Below are 22,019 nucleotides of genomic sequence, written 5' to 3' on the forward strand. Positions count from 1 at the left end.
GTTGAATGTGTCTTCAAGTCGCCTGTTAGCTTATGAAGTCCCCATGAATTTCATAGGTTTTCTTAGGCAATGAATACTCAGAGGTGATTTTGTCAGTTCCTTCCTCTGAAATATAACCTACAGCACCTGGCATTTGTTGGTGATCACCCATCTAAATACTAATCAAGGCTGATCCTTCTTAGCTTTCAAGATCAAATCGGATCTGAAGGGGGAAGTAAATAGTCTAGATGTGTTCCCAGACTGATATCACATGAGGTATAAACTTCTGCTTTGTGAAAGAGTAGCTTTGACTGGTACATCAATACCCCAGCCACAATGACCCATGTGTTGGTAATCTCATGTTTTAATAACTATAATACTACTCTCTCTGTGTGTAGCCACCCTTACAGAAGATGCAGCAGCCAGAAAGTTGACTGGCATGCGTGATTAATCTTTCTCAAATGTTTTTGCTGTTTTAAAATGTTAGCATCTTAATCAAAGAGCACAACACATGCCCTGCCTTCAAAAATCCTTGCATAAAATGTATTTATTTTAACAACAGTTAAAAGCCCAGTTAGGAAATCCAAGTTCCCTTTTCTCTGTTCACACAAGCCATTATTGCCAGAACTGCTGCAACTGAAGCAGGAGCAGCAAAAGAGATGCTCTGATGTGTCAAAAAAAAAAAGAAAGAAAAGAAAAGAAAAGAAAAGAAAGAAAGAAAGAAAGAAAGAAAGAAAAGAAAAAGAAAGAAAGAAAAAGGAAAAGAAAACTGGATTGTTAAAGGGATTTCCTTTTTGCCTTTGAGTGCTAACAAAACATGGACTCTGAAAATAATTTTGTATCCATATAATATGTAGAAATGTCTGCTACTCTTTAACCTAACAGTGAAACGACAGAAGGAAAATGATCTGCAGGCAGGCTAGCTCCCTCCTCTTTCTCATTGCAAGTGTGGAAATTCATAGTAGGAAATGCAGGGTGGGGGAGGGAGGGAGAGGGAGGGAGGGAGAGAGAGAGAGAGAGAGAGAGAGAGAATATACCCATTTGAAATACACAGGAGCATGGGTAGCACATCACTGTCTGAGTTTCCCATTTGCACTCAGGAAAAGAACTGGCACAGACTACTTCTGTTGCATGTCACTCTCCTGTTGCATTTTAAAGAGCCATCATGAATTAAAACTGGCATCCCAGTTTTCCCTGAGAAAAGCAGGGCTGTGTGAATTAATGAGCACATTGTCCATATTTTCTTGAAGATCTGTGGCTTGTGATTTGACAGCTGGGCTGCTTTCAGATGATTGCTCTCCTCCCTTGGAGGGCTTAGAGGATGCTGGCACTTCTGTGAAGCGCTTCAGTCAGCCAGTGTGAGAATCACTGCAGCATGTTTGTGGAGTGAAGTGCAACACTTGGAGGTATTCTCTGATTGCATCAAGGTGGGACAGAGCTCATGCCATCCACTCAGGCTGAACATGCCCAGCTCTGAAAACTCTACAAAGCTGAAGGTAAGTTCTATATTTCATATTTTATACAAGGACAGGAGTGGGGAATGGAACAGGCTTTCTAATTTCAACTTCATTCTCCCTCACTTGCTCTGCTCTGCACACACATATATCTTGTGCTTTTGCACTGGTAGAATCCCCCATCCGAGCAGGACTGATCAATGCATGCCAGCAGCAATGATTATCAGTGAGAGATGATAAAGCACTGAAAAAGGGTTGTAACTCTAATTATCTTAGCAAACTTTCCTTTCATTGCAACCCTTCCACAAGCATGACTTTTGGAAATTGCCAGCTACAAAGAGTGCTTTAAACCACCAGCCTTGAGTTAATCTGATCCTAGGTCCCCCACCCCACCCCATATGGTTAAGCCCCAAACAGATGAGAGTTTTGAGAAGTACTGAAAGTGTGTATTTCTTTTAGAGATACTGTGTGTTTTCTGAAGTAGATTTTTGAAACCTTCTTCTGGACTACCTTCAGCAATTAACAAAAAACAAAGAGAGTCTTGTGGCACCTTATTTACTAACATTTTTTATTTGTCATGAACTTTGGTAGAAAACTTAAGGTGTCCTGGCTGAAGACATTCATTTTTGGAAAGCTGTTGCCAAATAAAACTTAGTGCTTAAAAATCTTTGTTATCTTTGCTGCAACAGATGAATGCAACTACCTCCTTAGACATTTCGCCTCTGACAAAACTCCAGCCTTTTATTCATGACAACCATTGAATGACAGTGTGAAGAGAGAACTCTGGTACTTCCCCCCTATTTCTCTCCTTCTGAGGCAGCCTTCCCAATAAAGGGAAAATTCTCTGTCCTATAGTTAACAGTGTCTGAATTGTGTTCTAGCACAATTGCTCAAAAATGTCTTTTTTAAAAGCCATCACATCAGATTGAGAGATCGACTTGTGTGGTAGTTGAATTTCTATATGTAAAGAGGTGGGTGAGCCAACAAGGAGGGAAAGGGAATGATGCATGTAAGACATGAAGTTAATGCAAGATCACAATATCTTCTATTAGGTTCATTGTGATCTCCTTTTTTCTAGGGAAACAAGGAGAAAATGTGTTGACCAGCAGCTAAGAGACTAAAGCAAGCAGGTGAAGATGGAGAACAGCACCACTGATGGACAAAATGAAACAGAATTCCTGCCCAACCGAGAGGTGGTCACCATTGAATATCAAGTGGTCACCATTCTTTTGGTTCTCCTCATCTGTGGGTTAGGCATTGTGGGCAACATCATGGTAGTGATGGTGGTACTCAGAACAAAGCACATGAGAACCCCAACCAACTGTTACCTAGTGAGCCTCGCAGTCGCTGATCTCATGGTGCTGGTGGCTGCTGGGCTTCCCAACATCACTGAAAGCATCTATGGATCCTGGGTATATGGCTATCTTGGATGCCTCTGCATTACTTACCTCCAGTATCTTGGCATCAATGCATCTTCTTGCTCTATTACTGCCTTCACTGTTGAGAGATACATAGCCATCTGCCACCCTATCAAAGCCCAGTTTTTATGTACTTTCTCTAGAGCCAAAAAGATCATCATCTTTGTCTGGGCATTCACTTCCATTTACTGCATGCTCTGGTTTTTCTTGTTAGATCTCAACACAATTGTCTACAAAGAGACCACCATAGTGGCCTGTGGGTATAAAGTGCCCCGGAGCTACTATTCCCCAATCTACATGATGGATTTTGGGATATTTTATGTCATGCCAATGATATTAGCTACTGTCCTCTATGGGTTGATTGCCAGGATATTGTTCCTGAATCCCATCTCATCAGGCCCAAAAGAAAAGTCCAAGACATGGAAGAATGGTTCTTCTCCCCTGAACAAGAGCAAAACAACCAACAAAGGTATCAACAGTGCTGTAGCTTCTAGAAGACAGGTAAGAATACTTATAAGATGGCTTACTTAAAGGGAGGGGGTAAGATTATGTAAGATTCCTATATGAGCCTGTTTGAAGTTTAAGATCTTTCTCTCAATTCCACTACTATCACAGTCATGTTTGGTGAGAACATAGCAGAGAACCTTCTCAGTGGTTCCTTACAGGTTGTGGAATTGTCTCCCTTGGATGAATTAGTAGGTCCCCTCTTTTTCTTTCTTTCAGGTAAGAGGCCTTTGGTTTATAATTCATGTGGCAGAAATGGGGTTGTATATTTCTCTTTTTTACATTTTAATTGTATTTTATATTATTTTAACTTTGTTTTAACCAAATGAGTGATTAATGTGTTTTTTTTAAAAAAAACACACTTGTATACAAATAATATTTAGCTGCACCATGCTTTCAATTGCTTGCAAGCTGTATGGATCCTATACAAGGGGAAATGTGGGATATAAATACAATCAATCAATCAATCAATCAATCAATATTACATCTACACTATACATTTCCTGAAGGTTTGGATGGAATGGGGCTTCCTTTTTTTTCAGAGGCAGTATATCTCTGAGCAAGGAATATTCAGGATAAACAAAGTTGTGGTGCAAGGGAAACTATGACCTTCATGACCTACTTGTGAACCTCCCAGAAAAAAATAGTTCTTGTTGAAATGCTGGACTAAGTGGCCTTTACTTTCATTTCAAAAAGAAAGTTCTCACTAAGAGTTCCAGTGTCAGGGCTGTACCATGTACTTACCTCTGTAGCCATCTATAACTCCAGCTAGGGATAAACATGATGATAGTACAGCATCAGGGGATGGGAGCTATATTTAAGTAGGAATGCATAGCAAGATCAATTCATTTTTAGGTACATGTATATCTTGTCCTTCCTCCAGTGAGCTGAAAATGTTGGATAAACTCTCCTTCTCCATACCTTTGCCTTACTACAAGGGTGTGAAGTAGGTTTGTCTGTTGTACTTTATCAAAAGAGGGAGGGAGGGAGGGAGGGAGGGAGGGAGAAAAAGGAACATAGCAGCACCTTTAAGACTAACTGGTTTTTATTTTAACATGAGCTTTTGTGGATATAAACACATTTCTTCAGATGCAGTAGAGCGTGTATATCTTCAGATGTACTGCCTCTGAAGAAGTGGGACTATATCCAAGAAAGCTCATGCAAAAATAAAAAGTACACTAGACTGAGGATGCATCTGCATTGCAGAAATATTGAGAGTTGACATTAATTTAAGTGCTGTAGTTCCATCCTATGACACCCTGGGATTTGTTGTTTTAAGGTCTTTACAGTCTGCTGAAGAGTGCTGATGTCTCACAAAACTACAGAGCCCAGGATTCTGTAGCACTGAGCCATGGCAGTTAAAGTAGTGTCAAACTGCATTATTTCTACAGTGTCGATGCACCCTTAAAGGTGTTGTGACATTTATGCTGCAAAAGGCTTCTACTTTTTTGAAAAGTGATTTACTTTACTTACATCTACAGTATATCCTGCCTTTCTTCCATTGAATATAAGACAGATACACAACTCTCTTGACCCTCCACCACTATCCTCACAACGGCTCTATAAAATAGATTAGACTGAGGAAGTGATTGACTAAAGATTTCCCAATGAGTTTCATGGCACAATGTGGAATGAATCTCCCAAGTCCCAGTTCAGTACACTAACCACAACAGCATTTCCCTTATTATTCTTGTTCAGGAGGGCTGTGGACAAGAGCTGGTTAACAATGCACATGTGGCCACAAAACAGAGACAAACACAAATTGACTATACAGATTTGTTTTTGTTGAGGAAAGTTGGAAATTCTGAAATGCATGGCTTGTGATGTTGCTCAGTTAAGTTGTTCAGCAACCGTTGACTTGAATGGGGTTTAAACAGCTTGACATGCAGCTTGACATGCAGCTTGGCTGGAATGGAATTTAAGCAGATTGATCTATCCAGACAGTGTGACCAGCACACTACTCATACTAATGAAGGCCAACTTATTGTTCCCTGGAAAGTACCAGGGCATTGGAGGTCAAGCAGGGGACTTATATACTGTCTAGGCTATATGTCCTGACTCCTCACAATTTTATGGATTTGTTGATCTGCCATCTCTTCTGCCATCTCTGTTATGAACTAGCTACAATTCCCAAAATTCCATAGGATTGAACCATGGCAGTTAAAGTGGTGTCAAAGCAGATTATGTATGCAGTGTGGATGCAACCCTAGTCACAGATCCATCTTTTGACCCAATCTGTGAAACCATCCTAAATAACCAAGCCAATGTTGCTGCTGAAGAACTCTGTCAAATCAGATTTGAAGAAAAGGAACCTCTTTTCCCTTTGAAATCATTCTTGTTGCTCAGCTGGAAACCAGGTGACAGTCTTTTGTCTCATGTTTTGATAATCAGCTCTATCGCCTGAGGAGATGGAGGTTCCACTCCCAACTAGGGTGCTCTCTTTTTTGGATTTTCACTCTCTATACATGAAGTGTTGATTAAGGGTTGATGTTTTTTCCTAAACTACTGAATAAGGCTAAAGTGCACATAGTAAACTCAGGAGTGTGACAGAACTGTTGTTATTATAAACCAGCTATTACTTTAATTTAATTTTGTTTATTCTTAGGTTGACCCCCTTTCTGGAGCAAACATACATTTATTTGCATATTATGCTACTCTGCAATACATCTCTACAGTTCCAAATGCTTAAACGAAGCAAACAGAAATCTAAAAAAGTCCAGCCTGTTATAGGTGTAGAGTTATAAACTCAATACATCCCATCCTCCAGACTCACTAACTCTGATACAGTAATGGCAAAGAGAAGGCTTTGCTGCAAAGTGTGTGACAAACTCTATAAAAGAAAAAGTTGGTGTTTGATCTCAGCTGGATACTCTATAACTTTCAGTGATGGATCCTGCCCTACGTTCATGGTATAATTAAGAAGGAGCAATGTTATGAAACAAGGTTGTCTTTGCTTTCTTGTGCACGTGGCCATGAACCATGTCATAAGTAAGTAAGGCCTGTTACAGACTGCCAAAATAAAGCTGCTTCGGATCTCTTTGGAGGTATGCTATTTAAATGATGCATGCATCCTAAGAATCCGGAAGCTGCACCAAAGCTGCACTCCAGTGCTTAGGAATGGAGTGTGGCTTTGGCGCAACCTCCGGACTCTTAGGACCCATGCATCATTTAAATAGCATACCTCCAAAGAGACCCAAAGCAGCTTTATTTTGGCAGTCTGTAACAGGCCTTGAAAGCACCAACCACTCAAGACATAAGATAAGCTCAGGTGCCAGGGCAGGGAATAGACAGGCCTATAATACTATTCTTTCACCTCTGCAGGCAAGTCATCCAATTAAACTGATTTATGCTGGGGTGACTTGAAATTTCCATGTCGGCATTGTGATGAATCCACTCTTGAGTTTTACTGCATTATACACTTGAATTATCTGTCCAAGGTGCTGAACCTATTTAAAGTCTCCTTTAAAGTCTGGAATAATTCAATGCAGATTTACCACATCGTACATCAAAGCCACCAGTTGGCACTGAAGTGCTAGAAAATGCAAGGTATTCAATGGAAGTATTTTGTCTATTAGCACATTGATATTGTATGTGGTGATGGCCTTGCCATTAAAATTGAGTTAGGTTAGTCACAAAGGGCATGCTGTCCAGTGATAGCCATGGAACATGTCCATTTTCAGAATGAGTACTGTAATGAACAGCTTGTTAGTGGCATGGATTACTGAAGGAATACCATTGCTGGAGGGAGACTGCTGAATGAGGGAGACCCTTGGACTGATTTAGCAGGGCTATTTTTTGGTTCTGATTTTCCTGCATAGTAGTATGCAGACTGAATAATCAGAGAATCAGTGCCACAGAGCAAACAGAATATACAGTGCATAGCTGCACAACTTGGGAGCTGATGACATTGGTATGATTGTACAGCAGAGGCATAAGCAAGATGGGTGCCTGTGGTCTGACACTTTTTTGGGGGGGGCTGGATCTCCTAGATCCTTGTTTTTGTTGTGTTAGCATATTATTTAGTATTTTAGCACTTTATAGTGTTGTGTTTTATTGTCCTTTTTTGATTATATATGTTTGATGTTCCACCTTGGAAAGGGTATATTATTAATATTATTGAGTTTTTTCTTTAAATAGTAAATTACTATTTCTGAAAACTTCTGGGCTTGTAATTATACTTTTGAAGAAAGCAAACAACTTCCATGCATCTTGTTTGAAGCCCATTTCCTCCCACTCTTAAAGCAGAAGTAGATCTCTGGCCATTTCTGCTGTGGAATTATGGCACTGTCTGAAACTAGAAGAGGGAGGAGATGTGGCTGCAGATAGGTATGGTCCCTGCACCCACTGCAGCTGTCCACTCTTGTTACAAGCAGTGCCCGAACAGCCAACTTTATTTTATTTATTTGAAAGATTTATATCCCATCTTTCTCCCACAATTGGATTCCAGGCAACTATCAGGGATGTTGTAGAAGCAGGTTTCATGCACTGGAAGAGGGTTGGAGAAGATGACTTTTGAGGTCCCTTTGAACTGTATCATGTGGCTTGTAGCCTCAGTGATATATCACTAGCCCTTTACATCTCTAGGGAGTCAGCAAATACAGATTTATGGAATTTCTGGTTTGTTGTCCATTTGTAGATTGCAAGCTGTGTTTTTTATAGTGAGTCACAAGTTGGGAGTGAGAGCATTTGGCATATTCTGTTTAGATCAAGGAGATCTGGATTCCTATCCCTGTTTGACTGTGAAAACAAAACCTGCCATCTTACATGTGTTCACCTCACTGAAATCAGTGGGGATTAATTTGGCATCATTATCAGTAGGATTTTCATTGCAAATCTATGGCTTTAGGCAAATCATTTTCTCTAGACCCAATCCAACTATTAACTGGAGTGCATATCATCAAGGCAGGGAATGTGTTTTGGGTTTCACCCTAGACATTAACAGAGGTATCGGAAGTGCTGCATCTCTTCTGAGGAATGGTGTTCAGCATCTTGGATCGCTTCATTAATGAACAGTCTGAATCACAGAGTGGATTCATTGCCTCACTACCTTAGGGGCCATCTCTTACTGCCTCACTGCCTGTAATGATCAAGGACTGTCCATTTTATTTTAGCCTGGATTCAGTTTTTTTTTTAAAAAAAACATACTTTTAGCATCCTGATTATGAAAAAAAAATTCACCATTTTTGGCAAAAGCTGAATTACAACATTATTTATCAATTATTTTATTTATTTCATGTAAATCCCCCATTTTTCCTAGTATTTGGTCTAAGGCTACCCATGATATAGGTTAAAAGCAAAAACAGTTAAAACAAGATTATCCATTTGTACCAGTCAAATTCACCACCCAGACTGTGGTCTGATCTGCACTGCAGAAATAATGAAGTTTAACACCAATTTAACAGTCTTGGCACAATGCTATGGATTTCTGAGACTTGTCATTTTGTGAGTTATTTAGCCTTCTCTGTTAAAGCATTCTGGTGCCACAGCAAACTACAAATCCCAGAATTTCATAGCACTGAGTCATGGCAGTTAACGCAGTGTCAAACTGCATTATTTCTGCAGTGCAGATTAAACCTGTGTTGCAACTGCCTGCCAATATGGCTGCTAAAGATAAGAAGCCTGACAGAAGAGAAAGGAGGTGTCAAGTGTCTCTAAATCAGCATAAACATGGTTGACTACATCATCATCATCATCATCATCATCAAACCAGACTTTTAAGAATTAAGCACTGGAAGTCATCTACCTGAATGGACAGATTTGTCAGTTTCAGACTTCACCTGTTCAATTTTTGTAAGAAAAAACCCTCAGGTTTTCATCATCTCAGATATGAAGAAATTTGAAAAAATTGGTAAACATTTACCAACAAAAACAACCACAACCTTAACATGAAATCATCATCCATTCTTAGTAAAGAATAAGATAATTCAGGCACACTGCATGCAAATATGACAGACAAATGGTTTTCTCTCTATTCTGGAGTCTTTTACATATAAATAACATTTACAGAATGTTACGCTATGTTAGACTACATTAACACTGCAGAAATAATCTTCTCAGAGCACCACTGGACAACACTTCCCAGAATTCCATAGCTGTTAAAGTGGTGTGCAGCCACAGGTCCTCTGAGGTTCTATTCAGTCTTGAATGACTGTATTTATTAAGCCAAGCTTTTGTTTTCTGTTGTGTGACACACTGTCACTTCATTCCATTTACATGGATGTGTGTGTGTGTGTGTGTGTGTTGGTTGGTTGGTTTTTTTCCAGAAATAGTTCTTCCAGGTGCCTTCTCTTTATTTCATGGCTCAGTGGCTGTGCTGACAGAAAGAGAGATGCTGACAGGAAGAGAGAAGTTAACTGGGAATATCATTTAATGACAGCTTTTGAAATCAACAGCATCATTTTCAAAATGTATAGCTTCTGCTGGTTACAGAGAAACCTTCACTGGAGCCTCATAATCATGGTTCCCATCTTTTAAACAAAATACTCTCATCAATTTTAACTTTTAAAAAGGACATGACATTGCAAAAGGAAATCAGTTGCTCTTCTTGTCAGCCACATTGCTGGCTAGCTAGCCTTTTGTCTAAGATGAGAACAGTGGAGGAGCAGATGTAAATTCTGCAGTATTGAGATGCACATATACAACAGAAAGCACAAGTATCTAGCTTAATACTGTATTTGCTAGGATAAATGTAACTGCATTCCAAGACAGCTTCTGGATTTATGCACATATTAATGGCCTCATATCATGAGGGGGCCACTAAATACAACGTGTGTGTGTGTGTGTGTGTGTGTTAGGTATATATAAACTTGCTACAGCTTATAAACTTGCTACAGCAACTATCCTAACCATAGTTGCTGGATGTGTGTCAGATGTGGGCAGCAGAAGAGGGCATGGGGCCCAGTTTTCTGCCCTGGGACTCTCCAGGGATTGCAATGATTGATGAAAATGCCAGGCCAAACCAAATCAAAAAAGCCAGAACTTTCTGGACTTCCACTGCTGGTTTGGGGTATGTGTGACATTTTTAAAATGAAGAAATAAATATTAAAACATAAATGAAGGGACTATTGTTGTTGTTGTGTGCCTTTAAGGCATTTCTGATTTATGGCGAGCCTAACTCAACCCTATCACAGGATTTTCTTGGCAAGTTTCTTCAGAGGGCGGGTTGCCATTGCCATCCTCTGAGGCTGATAGAGTGTGACTTGTCCAAGGACACCCAGTAGATTTACATTGCTGAGTCAGGATTCAAACTCTGGTCTCCAGACCCATGGTCCAATGCTCAAACCAGTACATCATGCTGGCTTCTAGACCAAACTGATTTTCCTGGAGGCTTCCAGAATAATTGAGAGGTTTCCAGGAGAGGCAAGGTGCCCTTGACATTCACCCTTGATTTTGTCCACCTTTATTTTGATCAGAGGAAGGGACTTTAGAGGGGTTACTGAATGGGGAGATTTCGGGGAACTGAAATCCAAAAAAGTAACTTTTCCAAGCTTTTTCCCCACAATATCCTGAAAATCAAAAATCAAAAAGATTTGGAACCTGATCCAGTCAATGACTGCCTTTATAAAATGAAGTTTAGCTCCAGCGTGGTGCAGAATTGCTTATATCCTCATCATTAAGTGTTGGTGTTATTTCCATTGATTTTCTTCTTTTGCATTTTAACCATGACAAAGCATTAGTGGAATAGTTTAATCTCTGAAGAACAACCTGAGCTATGGGCTGTGTTTCTAGAATGTATTTTGCTGAAGCCAATAGCTTTCAGACAAATCAGACCTTCTCTGACATTGTCTTTTTATTAAACTGATAGTATAACAAAATGGTATTAATCCTTGTCTGTCCTCCACACTTCTTATGGTGGAGATTGTTTTCAGATCATCCATTTAGCAGAGATTTGATTGGGAAAAGTATCTTGTCATGAAAACTAGTCAAGAAATTTATTTTTATTTTATTTTACAAAAAGACAATGACCAAGATGCTACAGCAGGGCTGTGTCACAGAAATCTCTGCATAGGCATTTAAATGTTGATTGCGCTAAGCAACCCTTGAATTGAATAGCAATGTTGTACAACTGAATGCACACTTGAATGTGTGACTCGTGAGTATGCATATACAGTATCAGGCACACTGCACATGGACCTTGTGCATGTCTCATATGCATCTGCACAACTCTGAAACAAATGCAGATGTTCCACATCACACAAACATGACCAGCTATTTCTGTAGAAGAATGTACACATGGGAATATCAAAAGGAATTCCAGCCAAGGTAATATCTCTATCTATCTGACTACATAGTAATATATTTTGAAGGTCACTTGGGTTGAAAATGAAAGGTTAATTGTTGTTGTTTTTTTACTTTATCTAGATAATGACATGATTTGGGATGTTACAGAGGAATTTCCCTCAGTTTTGCTAACAATCACCATCAACGTGAATAATGGATGAGGAGATCTCCAGTCCTAGTATTAAATGGAGTGAGGCAGTTGGCCTCATGTGACAAATGATGAAAAGTGTGGAGGGAGGCACTGGTAGCAACATGCTTGCTACTCCCTTCTGTTGGATGCCAGAGCGGAGTGTTATATGCTACTTCTCCAATAAACCCCAAAATAGTCTTTTGTCAAATAAACACTAATGAAGATCACTGCCCCAACCCCAATTTCCCCTCCCAAGTACTCCAGTATTATAAGCATCACTGTGTGAACATCAAAGCAGAAATCCTTTTACCTTTAGATGTAGTGATCTGTGCATGATGCTACTAATAGAGCGGAAAGAAATACGGATGGATAACAAGATTGTAATAAATAGTCCTGGGGATAAGTGGTATCTACCACATTGCAAGACGAGGGCAAAACCCCTCTATTGTGGTCTACATTAATAACTATATTCTGCATTGTGGTTGCGCTTTCTATACTTTCATTTGCATTGCACAATGGCACCCAGTCATTGACACATCTCACACAGTGTTGCTATTCTGCATGGAGCTTTTTTGGTGCTGCCATTGCATATGTCCACATGCAGGTATTTATACCAAGCTAAGAGGATGTAGGATTGAGGACAATGGGTGTTACCTCAATAGCTTTTGGGCACTACCTAAACAATTCCACAGCTGACTCCATTGTTCCACTTCTTCCAAGAGTGTCAGAGAGGCCTTGTTCCACCATTCATGCTGCCTTCTTCCCATACAGGGAGGGCTCCAGTTGCCATTGTACCTTGATGTTCGGGGATTCTGCTTAAACATGGTGCTACCTGGGTCCCAAAGGTCTGGATTTTGGATAGGGCTAGAACCCTTGCAGCTAGGGTTGCCATAGCTGAGGACCTCCAAACCGGGACAAATGTAGGACAAGGTTTAAAAATGTAGGACTTTTTTTTTTTTTTTTTTTAATTTTCTGGCCAGGAAATTTTTTTAAAAAGGTCCTACATTTTTAAACCTTGTCCTCCTTCTCCTTCCCGGCTTGGGAGGAAACCTCGGCCTGCTCCCAGGCTGAGAAGGAGAGTGGGGGCCGCCTGTCATCGTGGCGATCGCCACGGTGGCAAGCGGCCTCCTCCTCCTCCTCCCCAGCTTAGGAGGAAGCCTTGTCCTGCTCCCAGGCCGGGAAGGAGGTAGGGGCCGCTTCTCATCGCGGCGATCACCACGGTGGGAAGCAGCCTCCTCCTCCTTCCCGGCTTGGGAGTAAGCCTCGGCCTGCTCCCAGCCGGGAAGGAGGCGGGGGCCGCTCCTCATCGCAGCGATCACCGTGGTGGGAAGCGGCCTCCTCCTCCTTCCTGGCTTGGGAGGAAGCCTTGGCCTGCTCCCAGGCCGGGAAGAAGGCGGGGGCCGCTCCTCATTGTGGCGATCGCCACGATGGCGGGCGGCCTCCTCCTCCTCCCCTGCCTCGCGGAGGCCTTGGAGGACCCCGTGGCCGGAGCTCCTACCGCAGAGCCGCTTCCAGGGCCTCGCTGGGGGGGGCGTCTCAGGGGCGGGGCCAAACCGGGCCGGGACCGTGAGGACCCGCCCCAAACTGGGAAAGTCCCACCCCCAGGCGGGATATGGCAAGCCTACTTGCAGCATATCACAACCTTCTTCAACCTGGTATCACCTCTGATGTGAAAGATTACAACTCCTGTCATTTCCAGCTAATGCCAGCTTCTTGGGTTCTTATCGCCCTCATTGGAAGTACTATTTTTTCTGATTACTGTTTAAAACCTGGTGATATTTTCAAATCTAGGAAGTATTTGCCTAGGTTCTATGGAGGTCCTGGAGGAGACCAAGCCACAGTACTTAGAATCTCTAAGATGAATCAGGAGGTAGTATGGAATGTTTGCTAAATATTTAATTAAGTCAATTATGTCCTGCATGGCCTATTTAGTATAGATGTCTTTAATTAAGAATTAAGAATTTGGAAGTTTCAAGCAAACCTCTCTGGGTCATACCCACAGGAAAATGAACAAGAAAGTTTTAGTTTTCAGCTGTACTAGTGACCATCACAGATCTAACTCCTTTTTAAAAAAATCATTTTAAAAAAAACTTTAAACATTTTGAGATTTCTTCAGCATTTTCATAGAATCGTAGAGTTGGAAGAGACCATAAGGGCCATCCAGTCCAACCCCCTGCCATGCTGGAAATCTCAATCAAAGCATCCCCAACAGATGGCCATCCAGCCTCTGTTTAAAGACCTCCAAAGAAGGAGACTCCACTACACTCTGAGAGAGTGTGTTCCACTATCAAACAGCCCTTACTGTCAGGAAGTTCTTCCTAATGTTGAGGTGGAATCTCTTTTCCTGGAGCTTGCATCCATTGCTTTGGGTCCTAGTCTCTGGAGCAGCAGAAAACAAGCTTGCTCCCTCCTCAATGTGACATCCTTTCAAATATTTAAACAGGGCTATCATATCACCTCTTAACCTTCTTTTCTCCAGGCTAAACATCCCCAGCTCCCTAAGTCGTTCTTCATAGGGCATGGTTTCCAGACCCTTCACCATTTTTGTCGCCCTCCTTTGGACACGCTCCAGTTTCTCAATGTCCTTTCTGAATTGTGGCGCCCAGAACTGGACACAATATTCTAGGTGGGGCCTGACCAAAGCAGAATACAGTGGCACGATTACTTCTCTTGATCTAGACACTATACTTCTATTGATGCAGCCTAAAATAGCATTGGCCTTTTTAGCTGCCGCATCACACTGTTCACTCATGTTCAACTTGTGGTCTACTTGGACTCCTAGATCCCTTTCACACGTAGTTTCATTCAGCCAGGTGTCACCCATCCTATATCTGTGCATTTCATTTTTCCGCCCTAAGTGCAATATCTTACATTTCTCTGTGTTGAATTTCATTTTGTTAGCTTTGGCCCAGCTTTCTAGTCTATTCAGGTCATTTTGAATCTTGATCCTGTCCTCTGGGGTATTAGCTATTCCCCCTAATTTGGTGTCATCTGCAAATTTGATAAGTATGCTCCCAATTCTGTCATCCAGGTCATTGATAAAGATGTTGAATAGCACTGGGCCCAGGACAGAGCCCTGTGGGACCCCACTGGTCACTTCTCTCCAGGATGAAAAGGAGCCATTGTTGAACACTCTTTTGGTTTTAAGCAGTTGAACATAGCAAATCTCCCACAATCAATATTATTCTAAGCCAGCTTCATCCCACCCACTTTATTCCTCCCACACATGATGTCATTTAGTCTTTCAAATAAGAATACAAAGCCTACTTGTCTGTAAAGGATTTTGGTGGGCAAGTGTGTTACTGTTTATCTTATTTAAAATATTGGTTTTCTTTATAAAATATAAGCTTTTCTCCTTATCCTGTTAGACAGGAAACATTTCCAAGGTAGCCAATAATAATCAAAATAATAAATCTAACAGTCAACACTAAAATTAATAATAGCATCACCCCACTCTTTAGGTTTTATAACTCAAATGGGGCTCTGAAGCAGCATCCCTCAAATCACAGGTCAACACTGAAACCACTACACAACACTGGATCTGTCTTCATTGAGCTAACATTCTGGTTGCAGTCCTGTTGGTGCCGTGTGTGTGTATGTGTGTGCCTTTAAGTCACCTGTTGACTTATGGTGACCCCAAGAATTTCACAGGGTTTTCTTAGGCAAGAAATACAGGTGATTTCCCAGTTCCTTCCTCTGAAATATAGTTAACAGCACAAGGTATTCGTTGGTTGTCTCTCATCCAAGTATTAACCAGAGCTGGTTCTGCTTAGCTTCTAAGATCAGATGGGATCTGGTGCCTCTGGGGTATAATTCCAGTGTGAGTGTGGTGTATTGGTTTGAGTGTTGGACTACAACTCTGGATATCAGGGTTTGAGTTCCTGTTCCACCATGGAAACCGACTGGGTAACTCTAGGCAAGTCACACTCTCTGAGCCTCAGAGGAGGTAATTGCAAACATCCTCTGAATAAATACTGCCAAGAAAACCCTCAGAGAGGATTGCCAGAAGTCAGAGTTGTTTTAAAGGCACATACCAACAACAACAAACCTACAATTGAAGAAGGGGATGAAATCTCATATTTTGCTGCAAGCAGCAACATATCTAGGGCTGGTTTTCCTGGTTAGGTACTCCAGCTGAGAAGAAAGAAGGCTGTTTTCCCACCTCTAAGCTTTTAAATTTAGTCTCTTCCAACCATTACAGCTTCTTCTATGTTTGTACTGCAGAGGGAAAAAAAGTTTCTTTCAATTTGCAATGTTGTCAAGATTGCAGACCACAAATGCAACTCATTCACACTCGAGCAGTAAGCAGCTGCTCTTATCCTCCTTTCCCCAGATTCCCTCTAGGCTATACTGTCCTGCTCTAACAGACATCAGTGTCAAACTTTCCATTGCAATATCACTATTAATGTCGGGTCTAGTCAGCCTGAGAGTATTGTCAAACCAGCCAAATGGGTGCGATTTTGCTCCAGCGCATGCTGCTATTAAGGTGGCGTAGTCAGTACTCAGTTACACATTCCAGAAATACTGCTGCAGAATTTTAGCTGTAAGTCCTGTTATCTCACCTTACCAAGATATTTCTTCAAAATGCCAATGGAAGCTCCTGAACAGATAGTTTTTCAGTGCCTGCCATTTAGGTTATCCGCTCCAAATTTTGAAATGTTTACAATATTTAGGTGTCTTTTTTTTTTCTAATTGTGCATATCACACACACACCATTCACTCATCCACAAGCCTTGTAAAGGATTGATATCCATGGTAGGAGAGGAGACTTACCCTATATGAGAGAGACATTTCTCATGCAGAGCTACAAATCATATTGGAAAAGTTTAACAGTACAGGTTAAATATTCCTTATCCAGAAATCTGGAAATGCTAAAAATTCTGAAACTTTTGGAGCAGCCACATGCTATGAGGCTGCTCTGGTGGCAGTGGTTAAATGCCTGTATTGCAGCCACTCACCAACAAACCACAGGGTTGTGAGTTCAATTCCAGCCAGGGGCTCAGGGTTGACTCAGCCTGGCATCCTTCTGATAAAATGAGTACCCAGCTTGTTGGGGGCAATTAGCTTACAGTTGTAAACCACTTAGGGAGTGCTTAAGCAGAAATGTACTTGCTATTACTATCAGGCTTTGATTTTAGAATATTTTGTACTGTGTAATACACTGTACAAATAGCATAAAATGTACCTTTACTGTATTTGTGAGGCTGGAGAGAGACATGAAGATCTGTGAAATTGTGGAACATCACTGTCCTTGCTACTTTAAAAAAAAATGTTTGGGCTTCATACCTGTGAGTCCTGACTCCACTACACCACAGTGTGCAGGAGGTGAGGTACTAAGAGCCGTTTTTAGGCTGTAGCTCTTAACGTCTTACATATCTGGTCATACAAAACAAGTAGCTCAGTATGGCTAACTAGTAGATGTCCTCCCAAGCTGTTGGAAGCCTTGCACCAAGACAAAGGAACATGTGTCAGCCTGAAGGCTCAGTTTAATTTTACAGATGTCCTTGGGGGCCACATTCCAAGGATTGGGTGGGGCTAAGGAGAAGAGAGTAGAGCCAAAGAAACCAGCATATTTTAGTTTAATGTTCTTACTGCTAGAAATTAAGCCTTAAGAATCATTCCAGTGAAATGAAAGAAACACAGACAAAAGCAGAGCAGCACCATGGGGAATAGGGTCAGCTAAAGACAAACAGATTTGGCTCACTGGTTAAGATATTGACTGTCGATTGCAAGATCAGCAGGTCAGCAGTTTGAGACTGAAGTGCTGCATGGTGGAGTGAGCTCCCATCACTAGCCCCAGCTTCTGTCAACCTAGCAGTTCGAAAACATGTAAAAGTGCAACTAGATGAATAGGGACCACTTCAGTGGAAAGGTAACAGCACTTTGTGCAGTTGTAGTGGCCACATGACCACAGGATAGTCTTTGACAACTGGCTCTTCGGCTTAGTTATGGAGATGAGCACAGCTCTCTACAGTCATACATCACAGACAACCTTGTCAAAGGGGAAACTTTACCTTTTAAAGAATAAATATGACTCTAGGGCAGTGATGTTTTCAAGTCCTTTATTCCAAGTCTCCAAAAGATGTGGTGATGGTAAATGTGTGTGTGGGTGGGTGGATTTCAATACCCAGGAAATCAAGAAGACATACACAAGTTAGGGTAGGGATTCTAAGAGGGGAACAGCAAATGTCTTAGGCAATGGGCTTGAGGCAGAAAGATCCTTCTAAAGCTTTTCAAAAGTTTCAGAAGGCTCCTCGAATGTGCAGTAGGAATAGGCTGCTGAGTAGACCTCAGTTCTTGCCTCAGGCCCATTGCCTAAAGTATTTCTTGTTTCTGGCTGAAGTTGGATCAGCAAGTTGTTTGCTAAAATTTCAATTCCAGTTGAGTCATATCATTTATGGTTGAGTTGAGGCCAAGTGGAGTCAATGAAGTGACTTGAGACTGAGTTGGGTCTGAGTCAATCAACTCAAGTCTATGTCACTGATCTAGGGCTTGTTGTTCCCCAGCCCTACAAGGTCCTTTGGTGAGGTACTTAGTCTGACAAGTAAACCATTTTGAATATAAGGGCAAGGAGGATGAACAAGTGTTTGAAAGTCACAGAAACAGTAGATATTTCAAAAGAGCCAGAAGGTGAGATATGATTGCAGAAATGAGAGAGTTGATTTCAGGAGAGAGGTTCTGAATTAACTAAGGCAAAACCAGGCAAGCAGAGGGGTGCCTCTGTGCATTGTGCTGAAGTGTGGATGCATCATAGGCATACCAAGAATGGAAACTATTGTTCCTTTTTCTCACTTTAGCAGCCAATATGTTGTCTTTTTTTTTTAATTAAATGAGGCTAGTTTAGTGGTGTTGTATTTAAGAAAGCATCCAACATTGTCTGGAACAAAAAGCTATAATCTGGCATCCTGGTAAGCATGTCTTTTGAAGATCAAAGACAGCAGATCAAAGTTTCATTTGCCTTATTCTGAACCCAAGTAGCTAAATTCAATGCAAATTTAATTTCAGTGAACATTTCATCATGGTGTGATCACTGAGACAAAGGTTTTTGCAAGAAACGGAATGAGACAGTAGCTACATCTTTGGATTGCAGTCAGTTCAAGGTTTTCTTAGATATTGTCATAGCAAGATTGTTCTGTGGTATAGAATGAAGAAAGAGCCATCTCCCTACACTTCTATATAGCTTAGTACCTAAAGGGCTAGCAACCTCTGTGCTGCCAAATTTCCATGCATAATAACAGCAGCTGAAAAGGGCAAAGGTACACATCTTGTTTTCATGCCAATTTGTGTTTCCAAGAGCATAATAGCTTAAAAATAAGACAGGTGCTCTCCACTGACTTGTTTTAAAAGGCTATCATGGCATTGTGGTGATGTTATTGTAGCACATTTTATGGTGGGAATGTTGGTGGGCAGAATGGACTATGTTCTTAGCTATATTACCAGTCATGAATCCTCATCAAACATAATGAGATTTATGTCTTAGTAAACCTATCCTCTTTGATGTGGCACATAGGTTTTACAGATCTCAGGGTCTGGTCCTGAATCTCCAATCCTCAGCATGAGTGTGCTTCCTTGAAAAGTATATGTGTCTTTTTTCCTCATTTGGATTTGAATACTATGAGTTATTACCAAGTAGAGCAGACCCACTGAATCAATTGCTGAATGATGAATCAACATAAAGGTAAATCCCATTGATACAATTTGTTTGCTCTGTTTAGAATTAACAAGGCAGGTGTTTTCTCTTTAAATTGTGTACTTGATGCAACAGTGATTGATACTTAATGTATCATGCTTAATCACACCACCAGGAGTCATCAGCCTTGTAACATCATCAGGACCCACCTCTGTGACATTGCAGGGGAGAATCATTCTTGGAACTTGGATTTTGGCCCTGAAATCTCAAGACTCGGGATAGTCCTAACCTGGCAACCCTATTAGCACAGCATATCTCCCTAACACAGGCTCTCCAAATGCTTGAGGCCAATAGTTACCAACTTTTGGTCTCCATTTGTTTTGGACTTCAGTTCCAAGAAGCCCCAGGTAACTTGACCATCAGTCCCAATTCTGGGAGCTGAAGTCCAAGTTATCTGGTAGGTCAAAGGTTGGGAACCACTGCTTTAGCCTACAAGTTGCACAAGCCCTGACCACCATGGCAAACAGGAAGGGATTATGGTAGTGGTAGGCTATAACATCTGGAGGGGCATAGATTCCCAGTGTCTCCATTAACAAAGACTCTCTTATCAAATGAATTAACTCTATAAAACACTGTGTATTTTGTACTTCTGGGGAGGTGTTAAAATAAATGTTTTGCAATGAAACCTCTTACTAAGAACCATCTGGAACCATATTAAAATAATAATCCAAAACTATCCAAGACAGTTTTATGTCACTGTGTGGTCCACATAGATATACTGCATTCAAGACCAGGAAACACTTCTAGAATAACAATTGATGAAAACTGCTTTCTGCTGGAACTAGAGAGTTTTCTTCATTATGTGATAATGAAGCATCAATAATAATAATAATAATAATAATAATAATAATAATAATAATACATTTATTTATATTTCCCGCTTCTCCCTTTGGATCGAAGCGGGATTACAACAGTAAAAACAACTTAAAATACATACATAATTCAAAAACATAAATCAAATAAATAAAAATAAAAGGGAAAAGGAGAAAGTTATTACAGTGTTGCTCAGTCATAAGGATCGAGTCATATATTCAGATGTACAAATCAGATTAAAGGAGATCAGTTGGATAGGCCCGCTGGAAGAGATCCGTCTTCAGTGCCTTTTTGAAGGCTTCCAAGGAAGTGATAAGACGGACCTCTTCTGGTAAATTGTTCCAAAGTCTAGGGGCCATTGTAGTTTTTAACCTGGTTTTGGGATGTTCCAATATTTTTGTGCCACATTCAGCATCTATAACACAATCCCTTGAAAAATAGTCCTTCATCCCAACTTATCCTCATTTTGTTGTTTTACAATCAGGAATTGAAATGGATTTAATTGGCACTGTCAAGAACTGGGAGAATGTTTTTACTGTGACACAGATATTGTATATAAAAAAAACAAAGCGGCATTTACTGGTTACATAACTATCCAACCAGCACCCTCAAGTCAAACTTTGGTAGAAGCACCTTTGGCAGCAATTATAGCTGAAATTTTCTTGGGCAAATATTTACCAGCTTTGCATAGATTCTTGGTGAAATTGCTTCAGTTTTTTCAGGTTGGGTGGTAACTCTTGATGAACAGCAACTTCCAAATCTTACTGCAAATTTTGTGTTGGTTTGAGGTTTGGCCTTTGACTGGGGCATTTTATGACGTTTTAATTCTTAGTTTCAAGATAACAACAACAACAACAACGACAATGCAGATTCTAGCTAGAATCTAAAGAACTCTTTTACATGCACTGCACACATTATCTGAACATATATACCATAATAATAATAATAATAATAATAGATTGTTGTTGTTGTTGTTGTTGTTGTTGTTGTTGTTGTTGTTGTTATATACCACAGTAGGATATTATTCATCTTTGCTTGTTATAAGTTTGGTTTTTAAACTCCACAGAAACTTTTACTTTATACAAAAATCATAAACTGAATTTTCTGGGTGGTAGTTAAGACCTTTAACAAAGTTCTCAGATACCTGCCTGTTCCTTGCCATTCTAAAATCTAGTTTCACTTTCTGCTCAAGGAGAAATAAATCATGAAATACAAGCACCTTCTCAACAAATCAGTCCTTTTGTTGGAGTTTCACAGTTAGCAAACCTGTTTAGTATCAGAGAACAGAGTTAATGCCAAAGGGCATTTAAGAGCTCAGGAGTCAACTTCCAGGCACCTTATTCTCCAGCATCTGTCTCTGTGAGGACTGCAATCCCAGTTGCATATCACGTATCCAGTATACGTGCAATTTGGCTCATGCTGGCTCTGCAGTTTGGAGAGAGCACAGGTGTCCTTAGGTTCACCTGAAGCTGCTACAGTCAGTGCTTCTCTTAAAAAGTCAAGCAAGGGGAGAAGGGGAGGGAACTCTATAGCACTGGAAATGAAGAAAGAACTCTTCTGGATCTCATTTGCCAGCAAATATGTTACAAATAAGCATGTGAGACTTCCAGTGAAGTGTTGCAGTATGGATCAGAGCCTAGAAAAACTAAATTTTCACAGGAACTCACAGAATCCCATAACCAACCTGGTACCTTATGAAAGATTCTGGGCATTGTAATTCAGACACTAACTTTTATTAGCTCTGGCAGTGC

General features: G+C 40.7%; 1 protein-coding gene across 1 annotated transcript in view; it reads left to right on the forward strand.

Annotated features, from left to right (window-relative positions):
• Window positions 1-1,412: 1,412 nt before the first annotated feature.
• LOC149317577 (thyrotropin-releasing hormone receptor-like) overlaps window positions 1,413-22,019 on the forward strand; it is a 28,266-nt gene continuing 7,659 nt past the window's right edge. Inside the window, exons 1-2 of the mRNA XM_089518940.1 lie at window positions 1,413-1,475; window positions 2,512-3,352. Coding sequence (XP_089375066.1) covers window positions 2,570-3,352 — 783 coding nt within the window. The 5' untranslated portion in view covers window positions 1,413-1,475; window positions 2,512-2,569. The remainder of the gene's footprint in view (window positions 1,476-2,511; window positions 3,353-22,019) is intronic.

This window comes from Sceloporus occidentalis, unplaced genomic scaffold (assembly GCF_023333645.1).
Source record: "Sceloporus occidentalis isolate IW3139 unplaced genomic scaffold, rSceOcc1.0.p SCAF_3, whole genome shotgun sequence".
Lineage (NCBI taxonomy): Eukaryota > Metazoa > Chordata > Lepidosauria > Squamata > Phrynosomatidae > Sceloporus > Sceloporus occidentalis.